The following is a 23,337-nucleotide window of genomic DNA, read 5'->3' on the forward strand; positions in this document are numbered from 1 at the left end:
AGAGTCTGTAACCTTTTGTAGGTTAAGAGATCTTTTAGGTGATGTGGGGACAGAATGGTAAGGGGCGCTCCGAATGTTAGTTTATGAGCTTCTTTCTGCAAGAGCTGTCCAGCGGCTAATGCCCGTAGGCAGGGGGCCCATCCCCGAACTGTGGGGTCTAATTGCTTGGAGAGATAAGCTACTGGGGCAAAGGATGGGCTATAATATTGGCCTAGGACTCCTAGAGCTTGACTGGACTTCTCATGAATGTATAATGAGAAGGGTTTTGACAAATCAGGGAGATGGAGAGCCGGAGCTTCTACAACGGCTTGGCGGAGCTTAATGAAGGAGTGTCGGGGTGAGGATGATAATGGTTCTTCAGGGGGGCCCTTGCTGAGGTTGTATAGGGGTCTTGCCAACAGGGAGAAGTTAGGGATCCACGCTCTAAAATACCCAGCCAGGCCTAGAAAGGAAAGGATTTCTGTCTTGGTTTTGGGAACGGGCAGGTCAGAGAGGAGTCGTTTTCTGTCTAAGGTAATGGACTTTCTTTGTTGAGACAGAAGGAATCCAAGGTAAGTGACAGAAGGGGAAGAGATTTGAGCTTTGACGGGGGATACTCGGTATCCTCTGGAAGCTAGAAGGTTAAGTAGAGACGCAGTGTCAAGTTGAGACTGTTCCCACGAGGGACTGCAGAGCAGAAGATCATCTACATATTGTAATAAAGTGGACTCGGGGTGATCATGGTGAAACTGTTTGAGGTCTTGAGCTAGGACTTGTCCAAAAATATGAGGACTATCTCGGAAGCCTTGTGGTAAAACTGTCCAAGTAAGTTGTACAGAATGTCTGGTGTATGGGTCTGTCCAGGTGAAGGCAAAAAAATCTTGGGAGTAGGGGTCTAGAGGGATAGAAAAAAATGCGGCCTTGAGATCTAGGACTGAGAAGTGGGATGCGGAAGCAGGGATCTGCAATAAAAGGGTGTATGGATTTGGAACTAAGAAATGGATAGGGACAATGGCTATGTTGATGAGGCGAAGGTCTTGGACAAGGCGGAAAGATCTGTTTTTTTTTTTTAACAGCTAATATGGGGGTATTAAATGGGCAGTGAGTGGTCTGAGGTAGTTTTTGTTTAAGAGATCTTGAATGATGGGTTGGAGGCCTATGAGGGCTGAAGTGGTTAGGGGGTATTGGGCCTGACAGATATACTGAGAGGGGTCACGTAATTTGATAGAGGCAGGGGGACACAGGGCCATGGAGGGGCTTGTAATGTCCCAAACTTTGGGATTTACAGGGTGAATAAGGGCGGAACCGGAGCTTTCATTGGGTAGAGGGGGGTTGTCGGCTATGAGGGCCATCAGAAAGGGAGTACTGGGGGCTGTGGGATTGGATATAGTTATGGAAATGTGGAGGAGGGAAAAGATGTCCCATCTTAGTAAAGGGATGGGACACTGGGGCATAACTAGGAAGGAGTGGGAGAAAGGTATGGGACTGTCTAGGATTGTGCATAAAAGGGGGGGGGTTTAATGGGAAAATCTGTTTAACTCCTACCCCGACTATAGGAGTAATGGCTGGCGTGGTAGGGCCCCAGTATTCTCGCAAGACTGAGAAGGTGGCTCCTGTATCTAGGAGGAAGGAGATGGGGCGACCATCTACTGTTAAAGTAACCCTGGGCTCCTGTTTGGTGATGGAAATGGTCGGGCGAGAAGCCCCCGGGCCCCGTCAATCTTCTTCTGCCAGCCCCACTACGGCGGGCTTAGGATGGGGGTTGTTCGTCCAGCCTCCCCTTTGGGTGGTTGGGCAATCAGACCCCCAGTGGCCCTTTTTGTGGCATCTGGGGCATGGGGTGGTAGGAGATCTGGGGGAGAGGCACGCCCTTGACTAATGTCCCTCTTTTCCGCACTTGAAACAAGCTCCTGGGGGGGGGCTTGTCTGTAGAGGGGCGCCCAGGTTGTGGTTTTATCAGCTGGGCCAACATCTGGAAATTGGCCTGATCAGCTTTTTGTTTACGGCGTTCTTTCTCCTCCTCCCGGTTATGGAAGACTTTAAAGGCCACTGTTAGGATCTCAGTCTGTGCGGTAGTGGGGCCCTGTTCTAACTTTTTGAGTTGAGCTTTAATGTCGGGGTAGCTTTGAGCTAGGAAGTATGTCATAAGGACCTGTCTTCCTTCAGGTGTTTCTGGGTCCAGGCTGGTATACTGTAATAGGGCTTGAGTGAGTCTATCTAAGAACTCGGAGGGGGTTTTGTCTCTCTTTTGAATTATGTCTTGGAGCTTTTGAAAATTGACTACTTTACGAGCTGCCTTTTTTAGACCTGCTATTAAGCAGGAGGCAAAAATATCTCAAGAGTGGAGACCCACGGTGGTGGTATAATCCCAGTGTGGGTCTTGTTCGGGGACAGCAGTGGGACCAGGGGGACAGGTGGGCTCAGTCCTGTGGGTTTCGGTAGCATGCGTTTGGGCGAAGTCCCAAGCTCATCTACGCTCCTCAGGGAGGAGAGTATTGGCCAGGAGCATGAAAATGTCATGATGCGTGAGGCTGTAAGACTGGAGGGTCCATTGAAACTCCCTGATGTATGTCGTGGGATCTGTTGAAAAGGAACCTAGGCGTTTCTCTAGTTGGGCTAAATCTCCTAAGGGGAAAGGGACGTGAACCCGCATGATGCCTTCGGATCCTGCTACTTCCCGGAGCGGGGCGATAATTTTGGGAGGCCCTTGGGACCAAGTCTGAGGGGGACTGAAGGGTTCTGGCTCAGTCTGTGCGGGGGAAACAGGTGATGGGGGCAAAGCCGCGATAATTTTGGGAGGCCCTCGGGACCGAATCTGAGGGGGCAAAGACAGACGAGGCTCTTGGAACTTATTTAGAGGGGGGCTGAAAGGCTCAGGCTGGATTTGCAGGAGGGGGGAAGGTGAGGGGGACGGAGGAGGAGGTGGTGGGGTGCAGGAGGAGATGGTGGAGGAGGGGGAAGGGAGAGGATGGGAGGCTTCTGCGGGGGTGGAGGTGGCGGTGGCGATAGAGGAAGGGGGAGGGGCTGTTGTAGTAGAAGAAGGGGAAGGGAGAGGATGGGAAGCTTCTGCCGCGGGGAAAGAGGCAGCGGTGGCGGCGGTGAAGGGGAAGGGAGAGGATGGGAAGCTTCTGCCGCGGGGAAAGCGGCAGCGGTGGCGGCGGTAGAGGAAGGGGGAGGGGCTGTTGTAGGAGAAGAAGGGGAAGGGAGAGGACAGGAGGCTTCTGCCACGGGGAAAGAGGTGGCAGCGGCGGCAGAGGGTGGAGGGGTTGTAGGAGGGGAAGGGGCCGAAAGGGGAAGTCTGTATGGCGGAGGCTCCTCGGCCGGGTCAAAGGTAATTGAAGAGGGACTGGGAGTGTGTGGAGGGGAGGGAGACAGCTTGCAGGCTAGGAGAACTTGTGGCGGGGAGCAGAGGCTGGGATTTTGAGCTAGGAGGCGAAAAGCTTCGATATAGGGAATCTCCTTCCATTTTTTCAGGCGCTGGCAGTAGTTAAAGAGATTGCGAGTGATGTTAGGATCAAGAGTTCCCCCTGCAGGCCATTGGTTGTTATTGTCTAGGGGGTATGTCGGCCAATCTTGGGAGCAATATTTACAGAGAAGTTTTGGTTTTATATCAGGCGTCAGGGAGAGGGTAGCCAGATGCTTAAGCAGGCATTCAAGAGGTGAACTTTCAGGGAGGGATGAGGAGGCTCCCATGGCTAAAGGACAGAGAAGGAGACAAACAGGGGAAGACGAACGGAGATCCTCGGACTGGAGGCAGACCACAAGGAGACAAAGGGCGTCCCCGATGATCCTTGGTGGTCTGCGGAAACTTGTATACGAGTCGGAATTTCTTGGGAAGTGTGGGTCGTCACCCAGGCTTCCCTAGGAAGGCAGAGTGCTGGAGTCACAAGGTATGTAGCGCTAGGCGTTTTCGGCAGACCGAACAGGTTTCCGCGGATGGAACAGAAGGAGGAGGGGGCGGGAAAGGGAGCGTTCTCATCTGCAAAGGAGTCACCTCGTTTATGGCTGTTGGAGGGAGGGGGGGTACCTGAGAGTCTGCTGCAGCTGTGAAGGCCTGAGGCGGGGGTTTATGGCTGTCGGGGGAGGGGCCTGAGCGTCCGCCGCAGCCGTGAAGGCCTGAGGCGGGGGTTTATGGCTGTCGGGGGAGGGGCCTGAGGGTCCGCCACAGCCGTGAAGGCCTGAGGCGGGGAGCGTTCCCTCCTCGTCCCCGAGCGTCAGTGCCTTGCTGGACGATCACGGTCAATGGCACTGCAATAGCTCGGAGAAGAGTGGCCCACCCCGGGGGGAAAACTTACCTAAAGGCCAGAGAGGAGTGGTGAGTGTGATGAGCCAGCACCCGAAAAGAGGACGAGGGCAAGCTGCTGCTGGTGTTGGGGGAAGACGGGGCCCAGTTGGGGTGTCCCGTCTCCCGGGTTTCGGCACCAATGAAAGGAAAGGAGCGACACACAGCAGCAATTCACCGGAGAGTTCCGCTTTATTAGGGAAAGGTGCTGGGTTATATAGGAAGGGGCATAGGGTGATTGTGGTGTTACTTCTACGGGGCTGGTGGCTGTTGGCTAGGTGCTGGGATTGGGAAGGGGGCGAGAGGTGATTGGGCCTCAGGTGGCGCCGGCGGGAACCGAGGACCCCGAAAAGAAGCCGGAAGTTTGCCATTTTACTGGTGGGGACCCTTCACTGAGTGTTAATATTTCTGGTAGTGTAAGATAAATTCTAACGAAAATAAGCAGGCAACGAAGGCAACAAAGGGCCCGGCAGTTTATTTGAGCGCAATCCCGGGTGATGTTCTCCAGTCTGGCTAGTTACAGGCAGGGGAAGTTGTGTGCAACTAGACACGTGGGGAGTTTTTAAAGAAGGTAAGGGTAGGCAGAGCTTCGATTTACAGCGGTGTGACAATTGGCTAGCCTAAGGAACATTTTTCTGGTTGTGAGGGGGCAACAGCCGGGGACTTTGGCACGTCATCAGTGTCTGATGTGGAAAGGGGCAGCAGCCAGAAACGATAGCATGCCATCAGTACCCGAAGTGCTCACCCCTCCCTCAGGGGCCTCCAGCCTTACAGTTAGGAATTCTTTCCATTATAGAATACAACATTTTAAAGTATAGAAAAGTAGGAAAGCATACCAAATCCTACCACTTATACTTAGAGCCACTGCGGTTCTCAATTCTGCCTCTGTCTTCTGCACTGCCTGCTCCTCGAGACTTTCTAGAGCAATGTCCAGGACCACTTTGTGCTTTGACTGACTCCCTTGGGTGGCTGTGGCAGATGCTCTTGTTGTCCCCTATGCCCTGGCCTATCTGAGACCCCTGCAGTTGCAATAGACAGCTTCCAGATGCTGACAGCACCGCACTTCCGATACTTGAGTTTCCTGACTGGTTCTCAAACCTGATTCTTCACCATTTTCATGTTTTCTGAAATCAGTTATTTACAAAGTCTTTGCTGCCATGCATATATTTGCTCTGTGTGGCTGCTCTTCCTTAGCAGCTATCCTAGGAAGAGGGGATTGGAGGCGGTGGTGGACAGTAAAATGTATGGGGCTGGTTTTCTGCTCTAAGTACTCTGTGTATGTGTCAAGCATGGGAGTGCACATGCATGCACAGAGTTCAATCAACTTTGCTTTTTCAATTCAAAAAATACATGCCCAACATTAGAAAAATAACCTTTCAAACAGCACACAAACCTATCTAGACCCTTAATCTCCTTCCCCAGAAGCAACAATTGCCAAGTTTCTGACATATTCTTCCAGAAATGTTCTATGTATAAAACGCACAGGCACCCAATATAGATTCCCTTTTTATACATGAAGGGGATCAAAATATACACTTTAAACTTCACCATATATATTGGGGTTGCTTTGTGTCTTGCCAGCCCTTCTCTGGAAATTTGCACCACTGAGCTACTTTGCTTTTTATTTTTCCACAACAATGTTCTGTGGTCAGGAACTCCCATAATTTACTGAACCCATCCCTTTTGAATGGATATTTTGGTTGTTTAACTCATTCGCTATCACAAAGAACTCTCCCTTGAACGTCGTGCTACATAATTTTGTACGCACGTGCAAGTACATTTTGTCAACACTGCATATAATCAGTATCTTGTCTTTTGATAATTGGTAGGTGACAGAGTATTTTCTTACTTCAGTTTGCATTTCTCCAATCCTAAGTTGGATGTCTTCATATGTTTACCAAACTATTGATATTTTCATTCCTATTTTTTGCCCATTTACTGTTTATTGATGTGTAGCTTTAAAAATTCTTATGTTACGATTAGCCCTTTATTCCGTCACAGTGCTACAAGTATGTTTCCTTTTGCCTTTTACCCTTTTTTAAATTTCAAATTTAAAACTTTTTAGATAGTCTAATTTATTTCCTTTTAGGCTTTCCTGTTTTGTACCATGCTTGGCAAAGCCGTCCTCCTTTCAAAATTATTTTGTGAAATTACTTGATAATTTCTCTGGTCTTCTTCCAGATTCTCTGTTACGTTTAACACTCTTGTCTATTTGGAGATTGTTTTAGGATAGCAATCAGCTCTGATGTGTTTTCTAACCCTGGGTCTGTGATCATGATTCGCTTTCCTGTGCGTTCCAGAGATCTAGATTTCCCTGTCACATTCAATAAGTGACTGAATGTGGCTTAATGACACATTGCTGGTTGTGGCCCAGGACCCCTAAGTCCTCTTCTGCTCACTGAATTTCTGGTCCAGACCCAAGGAGGAAATGGGCAGTTCACTCTCACTGGGGCATGTGGGTTCCATGTGACCTGGATGCTCATGTGACTCAGTCACAGACTATAGATGCGACCTGGCTCACCTCCACTCTTCCCCCACATCCTATCTGTGCTCTGCCAGCTCTTCTCAAGAAATTTGCATCATGCCGCTGAAGAAGGCACTTGAGGACGGCTTCACTGAGCCATGGCCTGTGCGACTGCCTCCATGCTCCTCCTGGCCATGACTCTGTCCAAGGTCGGTCACCAATTGCCTGAGCAGCCCAACCTGTGAGTAATCCTGGAGTGAAGACAGGGGTGTTCAAGCGGCAATGGCAGTGGTCTCTCAGTATGAAGGGCAGCAAGGTGTGTAATGAAAGGACAGGTAAAGGGGTAATGGATAGAGGGAGAGGAAGAATTGCATAAAAAACAAAGAGACTGGTTTGTTATAAGATCTCGAGACTTCAGTGTTATTTTCTATGGTTTGGTGAACAGCTTTTGTTTCTTTATTTGAGTCCCTGTGAACTCCAGGGACGCCAGCTACACTTTGGATAAAGGCTTTTCCAGTCAAGCTTGCAATTTAAAAATTAAAAGAAAAACTTTCCAAATTTGGGACCCACTGGTGTAGAGGACAGGAAAGAATCTGAAGACAGGCATGGAGTCTAGATTAGTACTGATTTACATGTTCTCTCAGGTGTGTCTATCTGTCTCCTGTCTATACCATATCCTTATCTATGTGCATATCTGTTTTTAGATACATACCCACATGCACATGCAATTTTGAGAAAGGAAGTAGTGGTAAGGAAATAATGGGAACGGGAGACTAAAGGAATGTGCTGCCTTCTGTTCACCCTCGTGGAAATTCCTATTGGGGGAATAGAAGTCCCCAAGTCCCTGGGCCCCAGCCAGCTCTGCCCAGCCCTCCCCACGGGAGCTCCAGACCCAGCTGCATCAATTAGCCTAGAGGCCCGGGGACAGGAAAAGTCAGGAAGGAATTAAGCAAAACATATTGACTCTGCCGCGTGTGCCTGGTTCCTGGGTTCAGAGGAGATTTGCAGGCCCTGATGGAGTCCCTGGGGCTGCATCCCTGGCACCTACTACCAGAAGACTAATGTCTCCCCTTTGCTGTGTCCGCTTGATACCAGGCAGAAAGATGAGCTTCAGAGAGATGGAGTCATGCCAAATTGGCCATGCTGAGCCCTGAGCCACCTGGGGAAGAAGGTGTCCCTGGAGAAACTTGGGGTCAGGCTCTACTCAGAGGGCTCTCCTCTGTGCTCTGTTCCAGGGACAGAGTCAGGCTGGAGGGGAATCTGGGAAGCAACTAGACCAAGAGAGTGGAGCAGGTGGTGAGTGGACAGACAGGAGGGGCAGAGCGGGAGCGGGGTACTGGTGGGAAGAAAGGACAGGAGGGATCCGGGGGCAGCGGGGATTAGAGAGAGCAAGAGACTTGGCACAGGTCCAGCAGGTCCAGACACCAGTTCTCTAGCTGTGAAGCTGTGAGAAAGCCATCCGTCTATGAAAACCTTGTCTATAATATGGGTCTTGCTGGGAGGCTGGCAGTAGTCTGAGTGAACTGCAGCAGGGGGGGCCATTTCCCCACTGAGCCTTGCCGGCTCCTCGGCAGGCTATTCGGGGGTGAGGGTGTAGGGGTCTGCTCCAGCTTCCTGGCCGTGACCAACCAGGTGTGCAAGGCAAATGTGGCCTTGCTGCCTCTCCTCTCCACCTGTGCCCTCTGCTCTTATAGACTCAGTCCTGGTCTCGGTCCATGTAGAGCTGGACTTTGCAAATGAGGCCTGGCTACTGGCACTCTCCAGAACCCCGACTCTCCCCACCGCCTTGGCCTCTTCTCCATCAAGAACTCTGACTAGCCTCAGCCTCATGACAGGTAGGGGGAAATTCTACTGCCCCTGCCTCTCGGAGAGAGAAAGTGCTGTAGTGACATGGCCCTTGACCCCAGCGGTCCCATGTTACCCGGGGGGACAGGGAGTGATAGGCCAAAAAGGTGGCATTTGGTTCCCAGTGACAGATAGGGTCTTCCGGGCTGGGCTGCAGTAGCCGCACTCACCCAGGAACAAAACAAACAAATCATGCTAGGAGGGGAGAGGGGTGAGGAGAAACAGGCTCAGATGATGAGGAAGGGGTGAGACTCAGCTGCCCGGAGAGCCACTGTACCTGCCAAGGGCCCACTGTCTCCTGCCACCCTGCAGTCCCCAGAACCCTGCTCCTGAACTCCTGGCTACAGATGCCTGGCAACACGCTGAACCTGACCTTCCTCACCAGCCATGAGACCACCGACCTGAACTGGCTCCTGTGGCACACAGGGAACCGCAGCCCCGTCCTCCTGCAACCAGGGTCCCGGGTGTCCCTGACCTCTCATCCAGGCCAGGTGGTCCTCAGCATCTTCAACATCTCCCATGAGTGGGCAGGTAGCTGGGCAGCCCTTCCCTCCTCCTCCCTCTCTTCTCCTTCCCTCTACTTTTGTCTCTTCTTCCTGCCCTCTTCATCTTTCCATTTATTCATTATGGGGAACGAAGGCTTAGGGGCCCATTGATGTGAAAAATTATAATGAGAAAATACTGAAAATCTGGGCTCAATTTTGCCTGAGAGCAGATGTGTTTCTTTCAAGAGGCTGAACTGGAGAGGCTGGTGCAGGAAGGACCTCTACTGGCAGGAGGGAGGTTCACCTCAGAATCCAAGGCGACAGGCTAATAGTAAAAAAGGGTCAGGAGCTCCTTGTCCAGATCTTCTTCCTCGAAGGAATCCTCTTGGGGACAGGGATCTTTCTTGCTGGGGTTCAGCAGAGGCTGGACCAAGAAGGCAGACCTTGGGCGTGGCTTGGGAAGCAGCAGATTGATTGGCAGGGGTGGGGCCAGAGCAGCGGGACTTGCAGCAGCTGTGTGTCTGCAGGGGAGTACCAGTGCTACTTTGAGGCCCAGGGATTCAGGTGGGAGCTGTACTACGTGGTGAGAGTGCCCCTGGAGACAACAGACGTGGCTTGGCTTCCAGACCAGCTGTTCATCTCCTGTGCCACGTCCCCTGGCTTCCAGCTAAGGTGCTGTGTTCCCAGTACACACCCGACCTATGTGGTGTCCTGGATCTGGAGAAGGCAGCAAAGGTCTGGAGAGGGGCCAGTGCTTGGGGGTCAGGAGCTGGTCTTCCAGCTCACAGGACACAGGATGCAATTCACCTTGGAGTCTGGGGCCTAGTCCAACTCTTTGTAGTCCACAGGGCAATCCCAGCTGTGTTGATACAGAAATAACCGACAAGTACAGATAACTTTTTGCAAAACGTTCCATCCACACAGTCTCGCTGAATTCTCAGAAGACACTTCACGAGGGTCGTTTGGTGACAGTGTGCATTTCACAAATGAGGAAACTGTGGCTTCAAGTTCTGGGACTAGTCAGAGACCCCCGGGGTGCCGTTCACCAAAACCCGGGTTCTTCCTCCTGTAGTCTGATGCCCATGTACTCAGCTCTTCCCCGCTGCTGCATCTGCTTCTGAAATTGCTAGAAAGACTGGAAGAGCATCCCTGGGCTTGCTGGGATGTAGGTGTGCTCCAGGCCCAGTGACTGTCTCCTGTCTCACCTCACCCTCAGCTTCCTTACTCAACACGTCAGGCCACCAGTGTCTTGTGCTACACATTTTGCACTGCCCGGCAGCTGACACCACGTACACTTGTGACCTGCAGAGCCCAGGACTAACCCCTCGCAGGGTCCCTGTCTCTGTCACCATCATCCAGGGTATGTGGGACTTGGGGTACAGCTGGCAACCCCCCACCTGCCTGTCCTGGGAGCTCCTCCTGGACATTCCCTGCACTGGGCAACAGGGTGGGGCTCCAGAGCCTGCCTGGATTTTTGCCCAAGGAAGAGCCCAGGCTAGACTGTGGTCTCTGTGCCCTCCCTGATACCATTGTATAGATGGAGAAACACCACCTGCCCCGAGGACTCCTCACGTATTGCCTGGAATGTCACCAAGGCTGGCCACGTTGCACAGGCCCCATGTCCCATGAAGAGGATGGGCATGGTGAAGAGGACCTGTGGGCCCAGCGGGGCCTGGGGACCCACCCACAGCAGCTGCACAGACACGGGGCTCCTGGCCTTGCTTCATAGAGCCCGGGTAAAGCTTCTGGCCCTGCTGCCCACATGCCTTGCCTTCGGTGACCTACCCCTTCCTCACCCAGGACCCAGCTTTAGAATCGTTTGCCCCTGAGACCCAGCGTGAAGGTTAGTATGCCCCTCTGAACTGCAGCAGCCTTGCGCAGAACCAGGAAGGAGGTGTGGGAGCCTTGGCATGGCTAGCTCTCTCCCGGGGGGGAGGGCGTTATTTCCAAACCTTAACCATCAAGTGTGTGTTCCACTAACACTGGTGTTAGTTCCTTCCACATGGTCACCTTGCTTTGTACTTCTTGTTCCTCTGGGGTGGGGTGCTACATGGGGAGGAAGAGACTGGATGCATTAGGAGGGTGCCCTCCTTCGTGAGGACTCACCCGCCATTCCCTTCCTGCCACCTGTCTGTCTCAGCTGCTGCGGGCAGGCCAGGGCTGGCCTGCTTATGAGGTGCAACAGATCCTGGCACAGCTTCGGGAGCAGGTGGTGGTGGTGGACTTGCCCTCAGACTTATTGGCGCTGCTGGGCACCATGACACTTGTGGCCAAGGTGGTGGTGAATGCCAGAGTACAGTGCCGTGGAGGTGAGATCTCTGAGCCATAGCAGGAGCCACCTGGGTAGTGGGGACCAGCAGCTCTTAACCTCTGGGCACATCTGTCCCTTAGACATCACTGTGGGCTCTCAGATGGCAGACTGTTTTAGAATCTGCTCTCCAAATCCTGGTCCATCTCTGCTCTTGGATACCAGTGTCCAAGGCTTTGGAATGTGGAAAAGGCCTGATATGTAAAGAAGGAAACACATGGAAGATTGGGGGAAGGCAGAAAGCGGTGTTAAGATAGGAGTTCAGAGGCATGCACATGCAGATGTGTGGCTATGACATGAGTCCCCTCATCCCGACCCCTCCATATGCAGGGTAGGTAGCTATATGGAGATACTGAAATGACACTTGGCTTTGCAGGACTCACCTAAATCAGTTCTCAGTATTGGCATCAGCCGGTGATTCAAAGGCTGCAGCCAGAAGAATAAGTGGGGCAATGACACTATACACCATTCCTGTCTGGGAATATGCAACACATATGGGTGTAAAGACATGCATGTGGCCCTTACTTCAGAACACTGTGCCCTCGACCTCTGGGCACTGTGCCTAGCTTAACAGACTTGTGGAGGTCACAGAACTGGAGTGCATCTCCTTAGGGATGGATGGGAAGAAGGTTGTCAGATGCAGGGACTTGATGTGCATCAGGAGACCACCTGCTTGAAGATGCCCAGCGGTTAGCTGAGCAGCTCCCCGTTCCTCCTACCTAGAAACTTTCCCTTCACAGGCCTGCCCACCTTGCCCCTGTCTCCCCACTGGACTAGGAAGGGTGGGTTTTGGGGTCTGTAGTTCCCAATGCCCCTGGCTAGGAAAGTAGGGCTCATTTCTCTGTTGGGTACCACAGGCTCTCCTGAGAACCACAGACAAGGTCCTAGACATGGACAGCAGTTCTCTGTGGACCCCAGTCCAGGCCCAGAGGCCCTCGGTGGGCTCAGATCTTCCGCTGGCTCTGGAGACCCTGGCACGCAGCCTGTGCCCACCGGATCACCTCTTCTCCTTCAGCCTGTCCAGTGTGCAGCTGCAGACCCAGCTCCTGGGACCCACATTTCCTGCTGACTAGAGTCTCCTTCTCCATTCAGCCCCCACTGCAGGTACAGATTCCCGGGCACTCACTGGCCCCCCCTGGGCCGTGTTGGAACCAACATCAGTATTACTAGCCTAATGTTGCAAAAAGTAGACCGCCTTCTACCCTCAAACTGGATAAGGGCTAGGGGCCTCCTTCTATGCCACTCCTGGACTGCTGTTTGCCATCTCCATCTTGGCAGGTGGCCAGGCCTTCAATCAGAGAGAAGTTATCATGGACTTTGGGGACACAGATGGCACCCCCACTGTGTCTTCTGGGACCATGATCTCTTCCCCAGAAGAGATCCCCAAGGGGGGCTGGTCAGATGAAGGGTGCCAGGTCCAGGCAGCCAGTACCAGCCCCACCACTCAGTGCATCTGTCGGCACCTCACTGCCTTTTCCAACCTCATGTCCCAGTACACTGTTCCAGAAAACCCCACACTGGAGCTGCTGACCCAGGTGGGCTTGGGAGCCTCCATTTGGGCACTGCTTGCGTGCCTGGGTGTGTACAGGCTGGTATGGAGAGTTGTGGTCCGGAACAAAGTTGCCTACCTACTTCACGTGGCCCTGCTCAACGTGGTGCTCTGCCTGCTGGCTGCAGACACCTGCTTCCTGGGAAGCCCACTGCTACCTCCAGGGCCCCAAAGCTCACTCTACCTGGCCACTTTTTTCTGGATGCTGGCTCAGGTCCGGATGTGGCCCACCAGCTGCTCTGTCTTCCATCAGTTGTCCAAGCACAGGGTGCTCTCCCTGATGGTGGTACTCGGCTACCTGTGCCCCATCGGGTTTGCGGGTATTGCCTTGGGCCTTTACCTACCCTGAGGGCAATACCTGGGGGAGGGGGCATGCTGGCTGAAGGGAGGGGAGGGGCACTCTACATCTTCGTGGGGCCACTGCTGGCTATTGTGGGTGTCAACGGGCTGGTACTATGGCTGTGCTGAAGTTGCTGAGATGATCGTTGTCAGAAGGGCCCCAGGTGGAAAAGCGCCATGCTCTTCTGGGGGTGATCAAAGCCCTGCTCATTCTCACACCCATCTTCAGCCTCACCTGGGGGCTGGGGCTGCCTACTTTGTTAGAAGTCTCCGTAGTCCCTCACTACACCTTCACGATTCTTAACACCTCCCAGGTGGGTCAAAACGTGGTGGCTGTGCTTTCCGCCCTTTTAGATGGTCTAAGTCTCTGCCAGTCCCTTCTCAGGGAGGCATGGTGGTGGAGCAGAAACATACGCTTGGGAACTTTAGAAAGCTCAGGTTTGGATCCCAGTTCTTCCACTGATCAGCTAGGTAACTGTGGACAAACCTCTCTGAGGTTTGGTTTTCTTATCTGTGAAATAATACCTGGTTTTGTCAGAGAAGTCAGGGAACTGTCAGTACTGAATCCTGTGATATTGCTGAGGTAATCCTAACGGTTAAGAAAAGCACCTAAAATGGATCCTGTGCACCAAACAATGTTGACACAGAACTCGAGATGGGACGCTTCAGGATGTGAATTAGACAAGAGGACAGAAGCTGAAGGGAGAGGGAAAGGGCTGATTTCAGTTGATTCCTTCCTCCTCTGCCTAACTCATCCCCACGTCCTTTCAGGGCGTCTTCATCTTGTTCTTCGGCTGCCTCATGGACAAGAAGGTGCGTCTGGCCACCTAACCTCTGCCTGACTAGTGGTGCCAAGGCTGGAACTTGGGCTAGCATAACCCAGGCATTTATTTCTGCTGCAGGTACAGGAGGCTTTACTCAAACGCTTGTGCCACACCCAACCTCCCAACTCCACCATCTCCCTGGTGAGTTCCTGGCTTTGAATCCCCAGTTCTCTCAAGAGCATGTCAGAAGCAGGTGTTCCAGAGCCTTCCTCAGAGGAGATGGGCACAGCTTAGAAGCCAAAAGTAGATTGGGGTTGTTTTTAGAATGAGCACTTCTCAGTGCTTTTCTCCAGAAGTGGAGAAAGCAGCCTCGTCAGGGCAGTCAGAATCAGGTTCCTGGGTTCCTGATCACAACCGGGACTCCTGCTAACTCTCTTGTCCCTGGTTTCTCCATCTGAAAATCTGCCTCCAGTTACCATCTGAAGGGAAACGGTAGGACCGGTGGTCTCCTTTCACCAGCCCAGACCTTCAGGGTGAGCACTTTCCCGGGGAGGCAGAAGCTACAGACAAACTACATGCTCAGCCTGTTCCTCCAAGGGAGTAGAGGGAGTGTGTGAATCCACCAGTGCCCCTGGCCCCATGCTCCTAGCCCTTCCCGCCTCCCAAAGCTCAGGCTGCAGGAAAGACAGGCTGTGTTTCCATTAGTCATAATCCCTTCTCTTGGAACTCCCGGGTCCCCACCCGTAAATTACCCAAACAAGAACAGCAAAAAACCTAGCGAAAGCTGCCTAAGGAATAAGCCTGCCTCTGCTATAAGAATAATGAACAGATATGAAAATTCAAAACAAGTGCTAGTAAAACAGTCTCAACCAGTTTTTAACTACTCAACAGCTCATATTACAGATGTATTTGATCAAAAGCTTTCAACTATTCAGTGATTTCTTTTCTGATTACTTCTTCTTTATAGGTACAAAGAAAGGATGACTTAACTGACAGGAATTCTGATGTTCCAAACGGAGGCGAAGGACAGAAATTGGTTTGCTTCTTTTTAAAGTTTAGGAAAAGATGAAATTAATAGATCCCTATTTCTTTAACCTTTAAAAAAATATTAACATAACATGAGAGTTTCATGGACGTAGGCATGCAGACCAAAAGTCACTGGTAAGAGCACATTTGTTAAGAATGTATCAGACATTTTAAAGTAGTCGGAGACACTGCAGACTGCCCAGAATTCAGGAGAAAAGATGACAAATGCTGACAGTTAAAAGTAAAGGGACCAAGCTATGACTACACGAAAAGAAGAAATACTTAAGAAAAGCCTTTCGAGGACGCCAAGATGTCCAGCTAAATTAACTTACAGAATCCACAAGAGGATGACAACAGGATTCTAAAAACCTTTTAGATAAATGAAAATATTCTGAGTGGGTCTTTGTTAATTACAAAACTTATGGATATTTTTATAAAATAGAATGGGAACACGTTGTTGAAATAAAGATGTGTTACCACATGCCACTGAAAACACTTCTCTTACAAAAGCTATACCTTCACTTAAACCATTTGTGTGAATATTTTAATTACACATAAACTGGCCCAAGTGTTTCTCTAAATGGTTTCAATCAAGAAGTTACCAACTCACCGGGCAACAGCAATGTTTCTATGCCTCCCTTGTACTTGTTCCAGCCCCGGTGTGTGCCAAGCAGCTGCTGAAACAGTGGGGACTGTGCCTTGCTGGTTTTCTTGATGACACAGTCACATTGCAATTTCACTTCCTTATTTAGTCTCAATATTTTAAATTATAAAATTATTTTTGAACAATTCAAATAATGCACTTGTACTTTAGAAGCAGCATAGACTGCTTTCCTGAATATGCTTTTTTATAAAAATGTGTTCTCATTTTCCTTCTCAACTGTGAGCACATAATCAATGCATGCTCAGCTGCAAAAATACTTTAGAATTGATAAATGAAATAATATTAAGCCTTTGTTCACTTGGCCCTCATCATAAAAAAAAAGGACTATGAAAGGAGGGAGGCTATAGAGGCAAATATAAGAAAGTGAGATTCAGCAGTGATTCCATTTCTAAACAGATGGCTGAAATAAGTAGGCAAGTGAACAGATAAATGGATAAAGGATATGCATTCTATGTTTACACCCTTAAAATAGATGCACTTAATAACTAACAACTTAGGATAACCATAGAAAGGAATGCTATGTGGTCTTTAAAAAGTATGTATAGCTACATCTAATATGGAAAAATGTTTTGGCTCTATTGCCAACAAAATTCATAGACCTAAGCAACATTCACAGAAATGGTCACAATTGAGACTTTTGCTTCATCAAAGCACTAAGCATACGTATTTAGTGCATGCTGGTTGATAAAAAGTGAGGATTTTTATTACGTTGATCAAAAATTTTACATTTATTTTCATTTAAATCCGGGAAAACAGAAGCATCTTCAAACAGAACAATAAGCTCACTTCAACGGAGCAATGGGGAAAAAAGGCATTCTTTAAAGCAGGACCCTCTTTATATTCCTAGCAGACTCATGGTTGACAAATATGGTTTGATTACAAATGAGTAATGAAGGCAAAATCTGCCAGTAAGCTGAGAACCACATTTTTTACCTCTCATAAAAAATAAAGCAAACAGTTCTCCAATACTTTTCTACTTTATTAAGGTTAACAAACATGGTATTTATGTATCTAAACATTTACTGTTAAGTTTTCGGTGACGTTTAGATTCTAAATTATCTTTCGATACTTAAGTTCATGTAGGCACACTGGTGTGCATTTTCTAGAAAACACTTATCTTTAGGTAATAAATAGGAATGAGCATAATTTGCAAATGTTACAAAGATGATTCCAAATCTAATTAACTTCTTTCCCAAGCTGCAACCACTCACTAAGCCTTTAATGAAGAGAGAGACCAAAAGCGATTGCTTCAGCATACCACTGGGTGAGATTCCAGTGACTAAGAAATCCCTGAAAGCAGTAAGCTGTGATTATTGGAAAGTTCAGAACACCAGCAAAGCTACTGCAGAGTGTTTACCAGAAGGCCATAAATTTGTTTTCCTCAGAGGAGCTAGAAACTATAGATCTCCTTTAGTATTGCACTGAAATGGCATTGCCTAGCGTGAATGTTACACAGAAATTCAGGTTACCTCTTCTTGATCTATTATTTTGGATAAGCTTCTACTATCATAGCATGGCCCTGTAAAGGAAAAAAAGTTCAGTGAGAGCAATGAAAGGAGATGAATCCAGCCAACAGAGGCACCAAAGAACATGAGGAAAATACAGCTCTGGAGTTTGATTCTGGCTCTGCTATTCAAATACTGTGTGATCTTGGAGAAGTTACTAGCCATTATGAGCCTCAATTTCTTTTGTAAAATGGGGCTCATGGTGCCTATATCATAGTGGTTTATGAGCATTAAGTTACCGTGCTGTGTGTACATAGACATGTATTTATGTACACATACGTATACATACACACATCAGAGTCTGTCTAGCAGAGTCTGATTCCCAGTAGATGCTCTATGAATGGTTTCTATTAAAAGTGATTTTGTAGTTTCCATAATGAGTGTATATTACTTTTAAAAATGCAAATCATAAACATTGTTTTAGGAAAAAATTAGCTTGGATTTATGGCCTAGTATGTGGTCTATTCTGGAAAATGTTCCATGTGCACTGGAGAAGAATGTGCATCCTGCTGCTTTTGGGTGTAGTTTTGTAGATGTCTGTTAGGTCCATCTGTTCTAGTGTGTTGTTCAGTGCCTCTGTGTCCTTACTTATTTTCTGTCTGCTGGATCTGTCCCTTGGAGTGAGTGGTATGTTGAAGTCTCCTAGAACGAATGCATTTTATTCTATTTCCTCCATTAATTCTGTAGGTATTTCTTTCACATCCATCTGTGCTCCTGTATTGGGTGCATATATATTTATAATGGTTATATCATCTTGTTGGACTGACCCCTTTTATCATTATGTAATGTCCTTCCTTATCTCGTTACTTTCTTGGTTTTGAAATCTATTTTGTCTGATACAAGTACTGCAACACCTGCATTTTTCTATTGTTTGCATGAAATATCTTTTTCCATCCCATGACTTTTAGTCTGTGAGTTTCTTTGGGTTTGACGTGGGTCTCTTGTAAGTAGCATAGACATGGGTCTTGCTTTTTTATCCATTCTATTACTCAGTATCTTTTGATTGGTGCATTCAGTCCATTCACATTTAGGGTGATTATTGAAAGATATGTACTTATTGCCACTGCAGGCTTTGGTTACCAAAGGTTCAAGGGTAGCTAATTTACCACCTAACTGTCTAACTTAACTCACTTATGAAGCTATTATAAACGCAGTGTTTCTTTATTTCTCTCCCTTCTTATTCTTCGTTCTCCATTCTTTATATGTTAGGTGTTTTATTCTGTACTCTTTTGTGTTTCCTTTGACTGCTTTTGTGAATAGTTTATTTTTTGCCTTTAGTTAGTATTTGGTTGGTCTGCTTTCTTTGCTGTGATTTTATTTTCTCTCGTGACATCAGTTTAGCCTTAGGAGTGCTTCCATCTAGAGCAGTCCCTTTAAAATATCGCCTAGAGGTGGTTTGTTGGAGGCAAATTCCCTCAACTTTTGCTTGTCTGGGAATTGTTTAATCCCTCCTTCATATTTAAATGATAATCGTGCTGGATACAGTATTCTTGGTTCAAGGCCCTTCTGTTTCATTGCATTAAATATATCATGCCATTCTCTTCTGGCCTGTAAGGTTTCCTCTGAGGAGTCTGATGATAGCCTGATGGGTTTTCCTTTGTACGTGACTTTTTTCTCTCTTTGGCTGCCTTTAATATTCTGTCCTTGTCTTTGATCTTTGCCATTTTAATTATTATATGTCTTGGTGTTGTCCTTCTGGGGTCCCTTGTGTTGGGAGATCTGTGGGCTTCCATGGTCTGAGAGACTATTTCCTCCCCCAGTTTGGGGAAGTTTTCAGCAATTATTTCTTCAAAGACACTTTCTATCCCTTTTACTCTCTCTTCTTCTTCTGGTACCCCTATAATGGGAATATTGTTGCATTTGGATTGGTCACACAGTTCTCTTAATATTTTTATTTCATTCCTGGAGATACTTTTCTCTCTCTCTGCCTCAGCTTCTCTGTATCCCTGTTCTCTGATTTCTATTCCATTAACGATCTCTTGTACCTCATCCAGTCTGCTTTTAAGTTCTTTGAGAGATCATTTCTGTATTCTCCCTTCTAACTTGATCCTTCAGCTCTTGCATATTTCCCTGCAGGTCCATCAGCATGGTTATGACCTTTATTTTGAATTCTCTTTCACGAAGATTGGTTATATCTGTTTCCCCAAGCCCTCTCTCGGGCATTGTCTGGGTGATTCAGGACTGGACCAAATTCTTCTGTATTTTCATGGCAATAGAGGTAGTCGTAGGCAGGTAGCGTGTGTGTCAGCTGGGAGGACGAAGTCCTTTCCTGTTTGCTGGTCGCACTGCCCCTCTCTGCTGCCTGCGTCCATTACCCGCACACTGGGAGCAGCCCTCGGGGCAGCCCAGAGCCCTGCGGGAAGAGGCAGCCACACTGGATGTGCTCTCCTGCGAGAATGGCACCCCTTCGTGTCCTGCCCCGGCTTCCTCTGCTTGCGCTGGGCAGTTGCGCTGTGGGCGGCTGCTCAGCCGCTTTGGCAGGGTCGTGCCTGTGGGGGAGTGGACAGCAAGTTGTTTACTGTTGTGAGGGGCTTCAGAGCAGTGCGCCCTCCCAGGAGTCTGGGGTTCCCAAAGCTCCTCAGGATTCCCAGGCTGCTGGGCTGAGTGTGCTGGGATCATGCTGTCCAGATGTGAGGCCCCTGTCCCTTTAAGACTTTAAAAAAGCACTCGCTTTTCTTTTGTCCCAGGGGAGGCAGCTGCAGGGACGCACTCACAGATTTCGCTTTTCCTTTTCTCTAATATGTAGCGCACCATGCAATGTGTCTGCAATCCTGGTGCAGATCACTAAGGCTGGTTACTTATCAGTCCTGTGCTTCCACTACCTCCCCGATCAGACTCCTTCCTTCCCGCCGGTGAGCTGGGGTGGGGCTGGGGGGACACTCAGGTCCCACCGGGCCGTGGCTTTTATCTTACCCCCTTCATGAGATGCTGAGTTCTCGCAGATGTAGATGTAGCCTGGCTGTTGTATTGTATCCTCTGGTCTCTTTTAGGCGTAGTTGTATTTCTTGTATTTTCAGAAATATATATGGTTTTGGGAGGAGATTTCCACTGCCCTACTCATGCCGCCATCTTGGCTCCTCCCATCATTAGCTTGGATTTAAATGGCATCTTCCTTCCAAAGTACTATCAGAATTAAAGTTGTACCTTCTAACCCCCTGCCAAAATAATTTTCTGGTTGTCTGTCAGCAGAAATACTGCTCTAAGTTTTAAACAACAAAATCAAACCTTCTTGGATGAGCTTCTTTTGTTTCTAAGAAAATGACTTTCCAAGAGGCACCTATGAAGCTGCAGTGACATACCTGCCCTCCAGCTGCACAGGCAGCCACTAAGCCATATTGGCCTCCTTCCTTCCGTAACCTGTTGGCAGCTGCCATGACCAGCCGACAGCCAGTGGCTCCAAACGGGTGGCCCAGAGACAGTGATCCATCCAGTTGTTCAGCACAGATCTTTGAGGAGCCGGCAACAGATCCATCCTCCTAGACAAAAGGAAGGTAGCGTACTTCATGGAAGTTTCTCTTCCTACTGTGCAGCTGCTAAGTACAAGGAGGATCCTCTGTCCTCACTCTCCTGCTGCTAAAGATTCAGATTCTTACTCTTACTGCTGAAGCGTCAGTATAGGAAAGAGATTACAGAAAGAAATGGGTTACACCGTATTCAGAAAAGAAGGTGAATGAAGAAACTTCACTACCATTTATTTACAGCATTATTTCCATAAGAAAATACTCTGCAAGCCTTAAACCATCTGTTTAAAAATAAACATTTATTATTTCTGTACATTTGTATACACACACACATACACATTGTTCAAAAATGATGGCATTTTACACACTGCTCTGCACTTTGCTTTTTATACTTAACATATCTTCTAGATCTTTCCATATTCGTATGTAAAGACAGGTCTCATTATTTCTAGCAGATACCAAACATTTCTCCAGTATATTTTTAGGTTAATGACTTGTTCAAAATATAAACACCAAAACAATCTAAACAGAAGAGAACTAGTATTTCATTGAGTTTGAACCTAATTACCAAAGTCCATTATCAGCTTTTGGAGAGACTGGGCCTTACTTGGGGACAAAAAGTAGCAGAAAAGTCTAAGAACTGCAGTTTGATTCTAGGGAATTTCTGTGCAGGTCTAGGATCATTCTGAATGCACACACTTGGCGTTGTACTGTGCCAAGGTTTGGATCAGCCCATCAAATCCAATTCCACTACTTTCCATAAGGCAAAAGCAGTGGATTATACGCCCTTCACAATAACCATGGGCACTGCATTCAGACTTCAGAAGAGGCCCAGAAACAATGTATTTATCTCAAGACAAGGAAAGGATATCCCTGTTGGAACTACACTACCCAGAGCCACACTAGGTTTTCAAAACAGGGCTGGTTCAATCTAACATTACACTAGGCTTGCTCATGAAAAAGGATGAAAAACAAACGTTATCATATTATTTGACTTACTCTATTCATTTCATGAAAATGTTATCCATATATTAGTCTACTAACAGTATTACCTACTGGGTTACACAAAGACCACTTTCAAAAGTGCCTTAAAAGGAGTAAATAAACTATGTAGGGTGATGGATATGCTTATTAACTCAATCATGGTAATCACTTCACCATGTATATACATATTAAATCCTCACATTGCATACCTTTAAAGGAAATCACATTGTACAATCTAAATATGTACAAGTTTTTATATATCAATCATACTTACTAAAAGCCGGGGGGGAAAGGGCCGGGGGAGGAAGGAAGGAAGGAAGGAGGAACGGAGGGAGGGAGGGAGGGAGTGAGGACACAATCATTCCATACTTACGAAGTGCCTGATAGTAAAAATGGAATGCGAATGCCATCCACCACCACAATATTCCTTATACTGGGTTTGGCTAAGGTTTTCTTCGATTTGGTCTGGACAGGTTTAAGATAAAGTTCAAAGAACTATCAATTAAAAATTCGAAGTTAAATGACCTTTAACATTTTTCAAAATAGGCATTCTAGGAAGAATCACATGATTCAATGCCAAGTTGCATTCCCGTTTACTAAACCAATTCAAAGAAAAAATTTTTTGAGAGCTAAGAAATTGACTATCATTTATAAGTTCCCAAACAATATTTCAGGAAAACACCTGATAATTACACCTAATAATAAGGGTATTTATGCCATTAACAAAGTTGTTTCTTCTGTCCATCAGTAGATGAATGGATAAAGATGTGGTACATATACACAATGGAATATTATTCAGCCATAAGAAAAAAACAAATCCTACCGTTTGCAACAACATGGATAGAGCTAAAGGGTATTATGCGCAGTGAAAGAAGCCAGGCGGAGAAAGACAAGTATCAAATGATTTCACTCATCTGTGGAGTATAAGAACAAAGAAAAAACTGAAGGAACAAAACAGCAACAGACTCACAGAACCGGAGAATGGACTAACAGTTACCAAAGAGAAAGGGACTGGGAAGGATGGGTGGGAAGGGAGGGATAAGGGAAAAAAAGGGGCATTACAATTACCACACAGAATGTATGGGGCAGGCACCAGGAAGGCAGTATAGCACACAGAAGACAAGTAGTAATTCTATAGCATTTTACTACACTGATGGACAACTTGATAATTGGGGGAATCTCATAACCACAATTTTGTTCATGTATGTATTAATAATACCAAAAAAAATAAAATAAATGAATGAATAAATGCATAAATGAATAGATTCTTGTTTTCAAATGTTTGACAATCTATAACATTGAATGCAACTGATCTGACACATAAGTCTGTCCTTCAGATTAGAAGTCGCCCATAGCTCATATTTACTCTCCACATAGCTTAATATTCTTGCCTTTCTATGTAGAAATAAAGGCCATTTGTTGGGTGACTGTTGTCATTCTGTAAAAACCTACAATGCTTCTTTATTTGTTTGACTCGATCTGTCGCTATTTTCAAGCTAAGAGTCATGATAAAACAGGGAACAAAGATTCTCCTGACAGCTTTAACAGAAATGTGTTAAAGGAGATAAAGGCACAGGAAAGTAAGTAAGGAGAATGGGGCAAACTCAAACATGTGGCTAAAGGCCAGGGTAAGGCAGTGTCGACATGAAAGGAAAGGAAGGGACCAATGCAAGAGATTTTAT

At 47.6% G+C, this 23,337-nt stretch overlaps 3 protein-coding genes across 12 annotated transcripts in view; 2 read left to right on the forward strand and 1 right to left on the reverse strand.

Annotated features, from left to right (window-relative positions):
• Positions 1-15,568, forward strand: part of LOC118966969 (adhesion G-protein coupled receptor F3-like) — a 36,747-nt gene extending 21,179 nt beyond the window's left edge. Inside the window, exons 2-11 of one of the 10 annotated variants that reach the window (XM_073215627.1) lie at positions 6,821-7,041; positions 7,961-8,021; positions 8,420-8,560; positions 8,883-9,101; positions 9,433-10,898; positions 11,196-11,364; positions 12,221-12,467; positions 14,023-14,064; positions 14,154-14,216; positions 14,983-15,568. In XM_073215627.1, coding sequence (XP_073071728.1) covers positions 7,027-7,041; positions 7,961-8,021; positions 8,420-8,560; positions 8,883-9,101; positions 9,433-9,881 — 885 coding nt within the window. In that variant the 5' untranslated portion in view covers positions 6,821-7,026 and the 3' untranslated portion in view covers positions 9,882-10,898; positions 11,196-11,364; positions 12,221-12,467; ... (1 more) ...; positions 14,154-14,216; positions 14,983-15,568. Of the gene's footprint in view, positions 1-6,820; positions 7,042-7,820; positions 8,022-8,419; positions 8,561-8,882; positions 9,102-9,432; positions 10,899-11,195; positions 11,365-12,220; positions 12,468-14,022; positions 14,065-14,153; positions 14,217-14,982 lie in introns of all 10 variants that reach the window. The other 9 variants (XM_073215648.1, XM_073215637.1, XM_073215624.1 and 6 more) reach the window with 9 other exon arrangements.
• The window catches only part of HADHB (hydroxyacyl-CoA dehydrogenase trifunctional multienzyme complex subunit beta), a 96,205-nt gene that overhangs the window by 61,709 nt on the left and 11,159 nt on the right, over positions 1-23,337 (reverse strand). The window lies entirely within an intron of this gene.
• LOC140844168 (adhesion G-protein coupled receptor F3-like) lies at positions 12,485-14,016 on the forward strand. The gene has a single exon (XM_073215655.1). The coding sequence runs from the start codon at positions 12,674-12,676 to the stop codon at positions 13,259-13,261; it is 588 nt and encodes a 195-aa protein (XP_073071756.1). The 5' UTR covers positions 12,485-12,673; the 3' UTR covers positions 13,262-14,016.

This window comes from Manis javanica, chromosome 1, assembly GCF_040802235.1.
Source record: "Manis javanica isolate MJ-LG chromosome 1, MJ_LKY, whole genome shotgun sequence".
NCBI classification, from domain to species: Eukaryota; Metazoa; Chordata; class Mammalia; order Pholidota; family Manidae; genus Manis; species Manis javanica.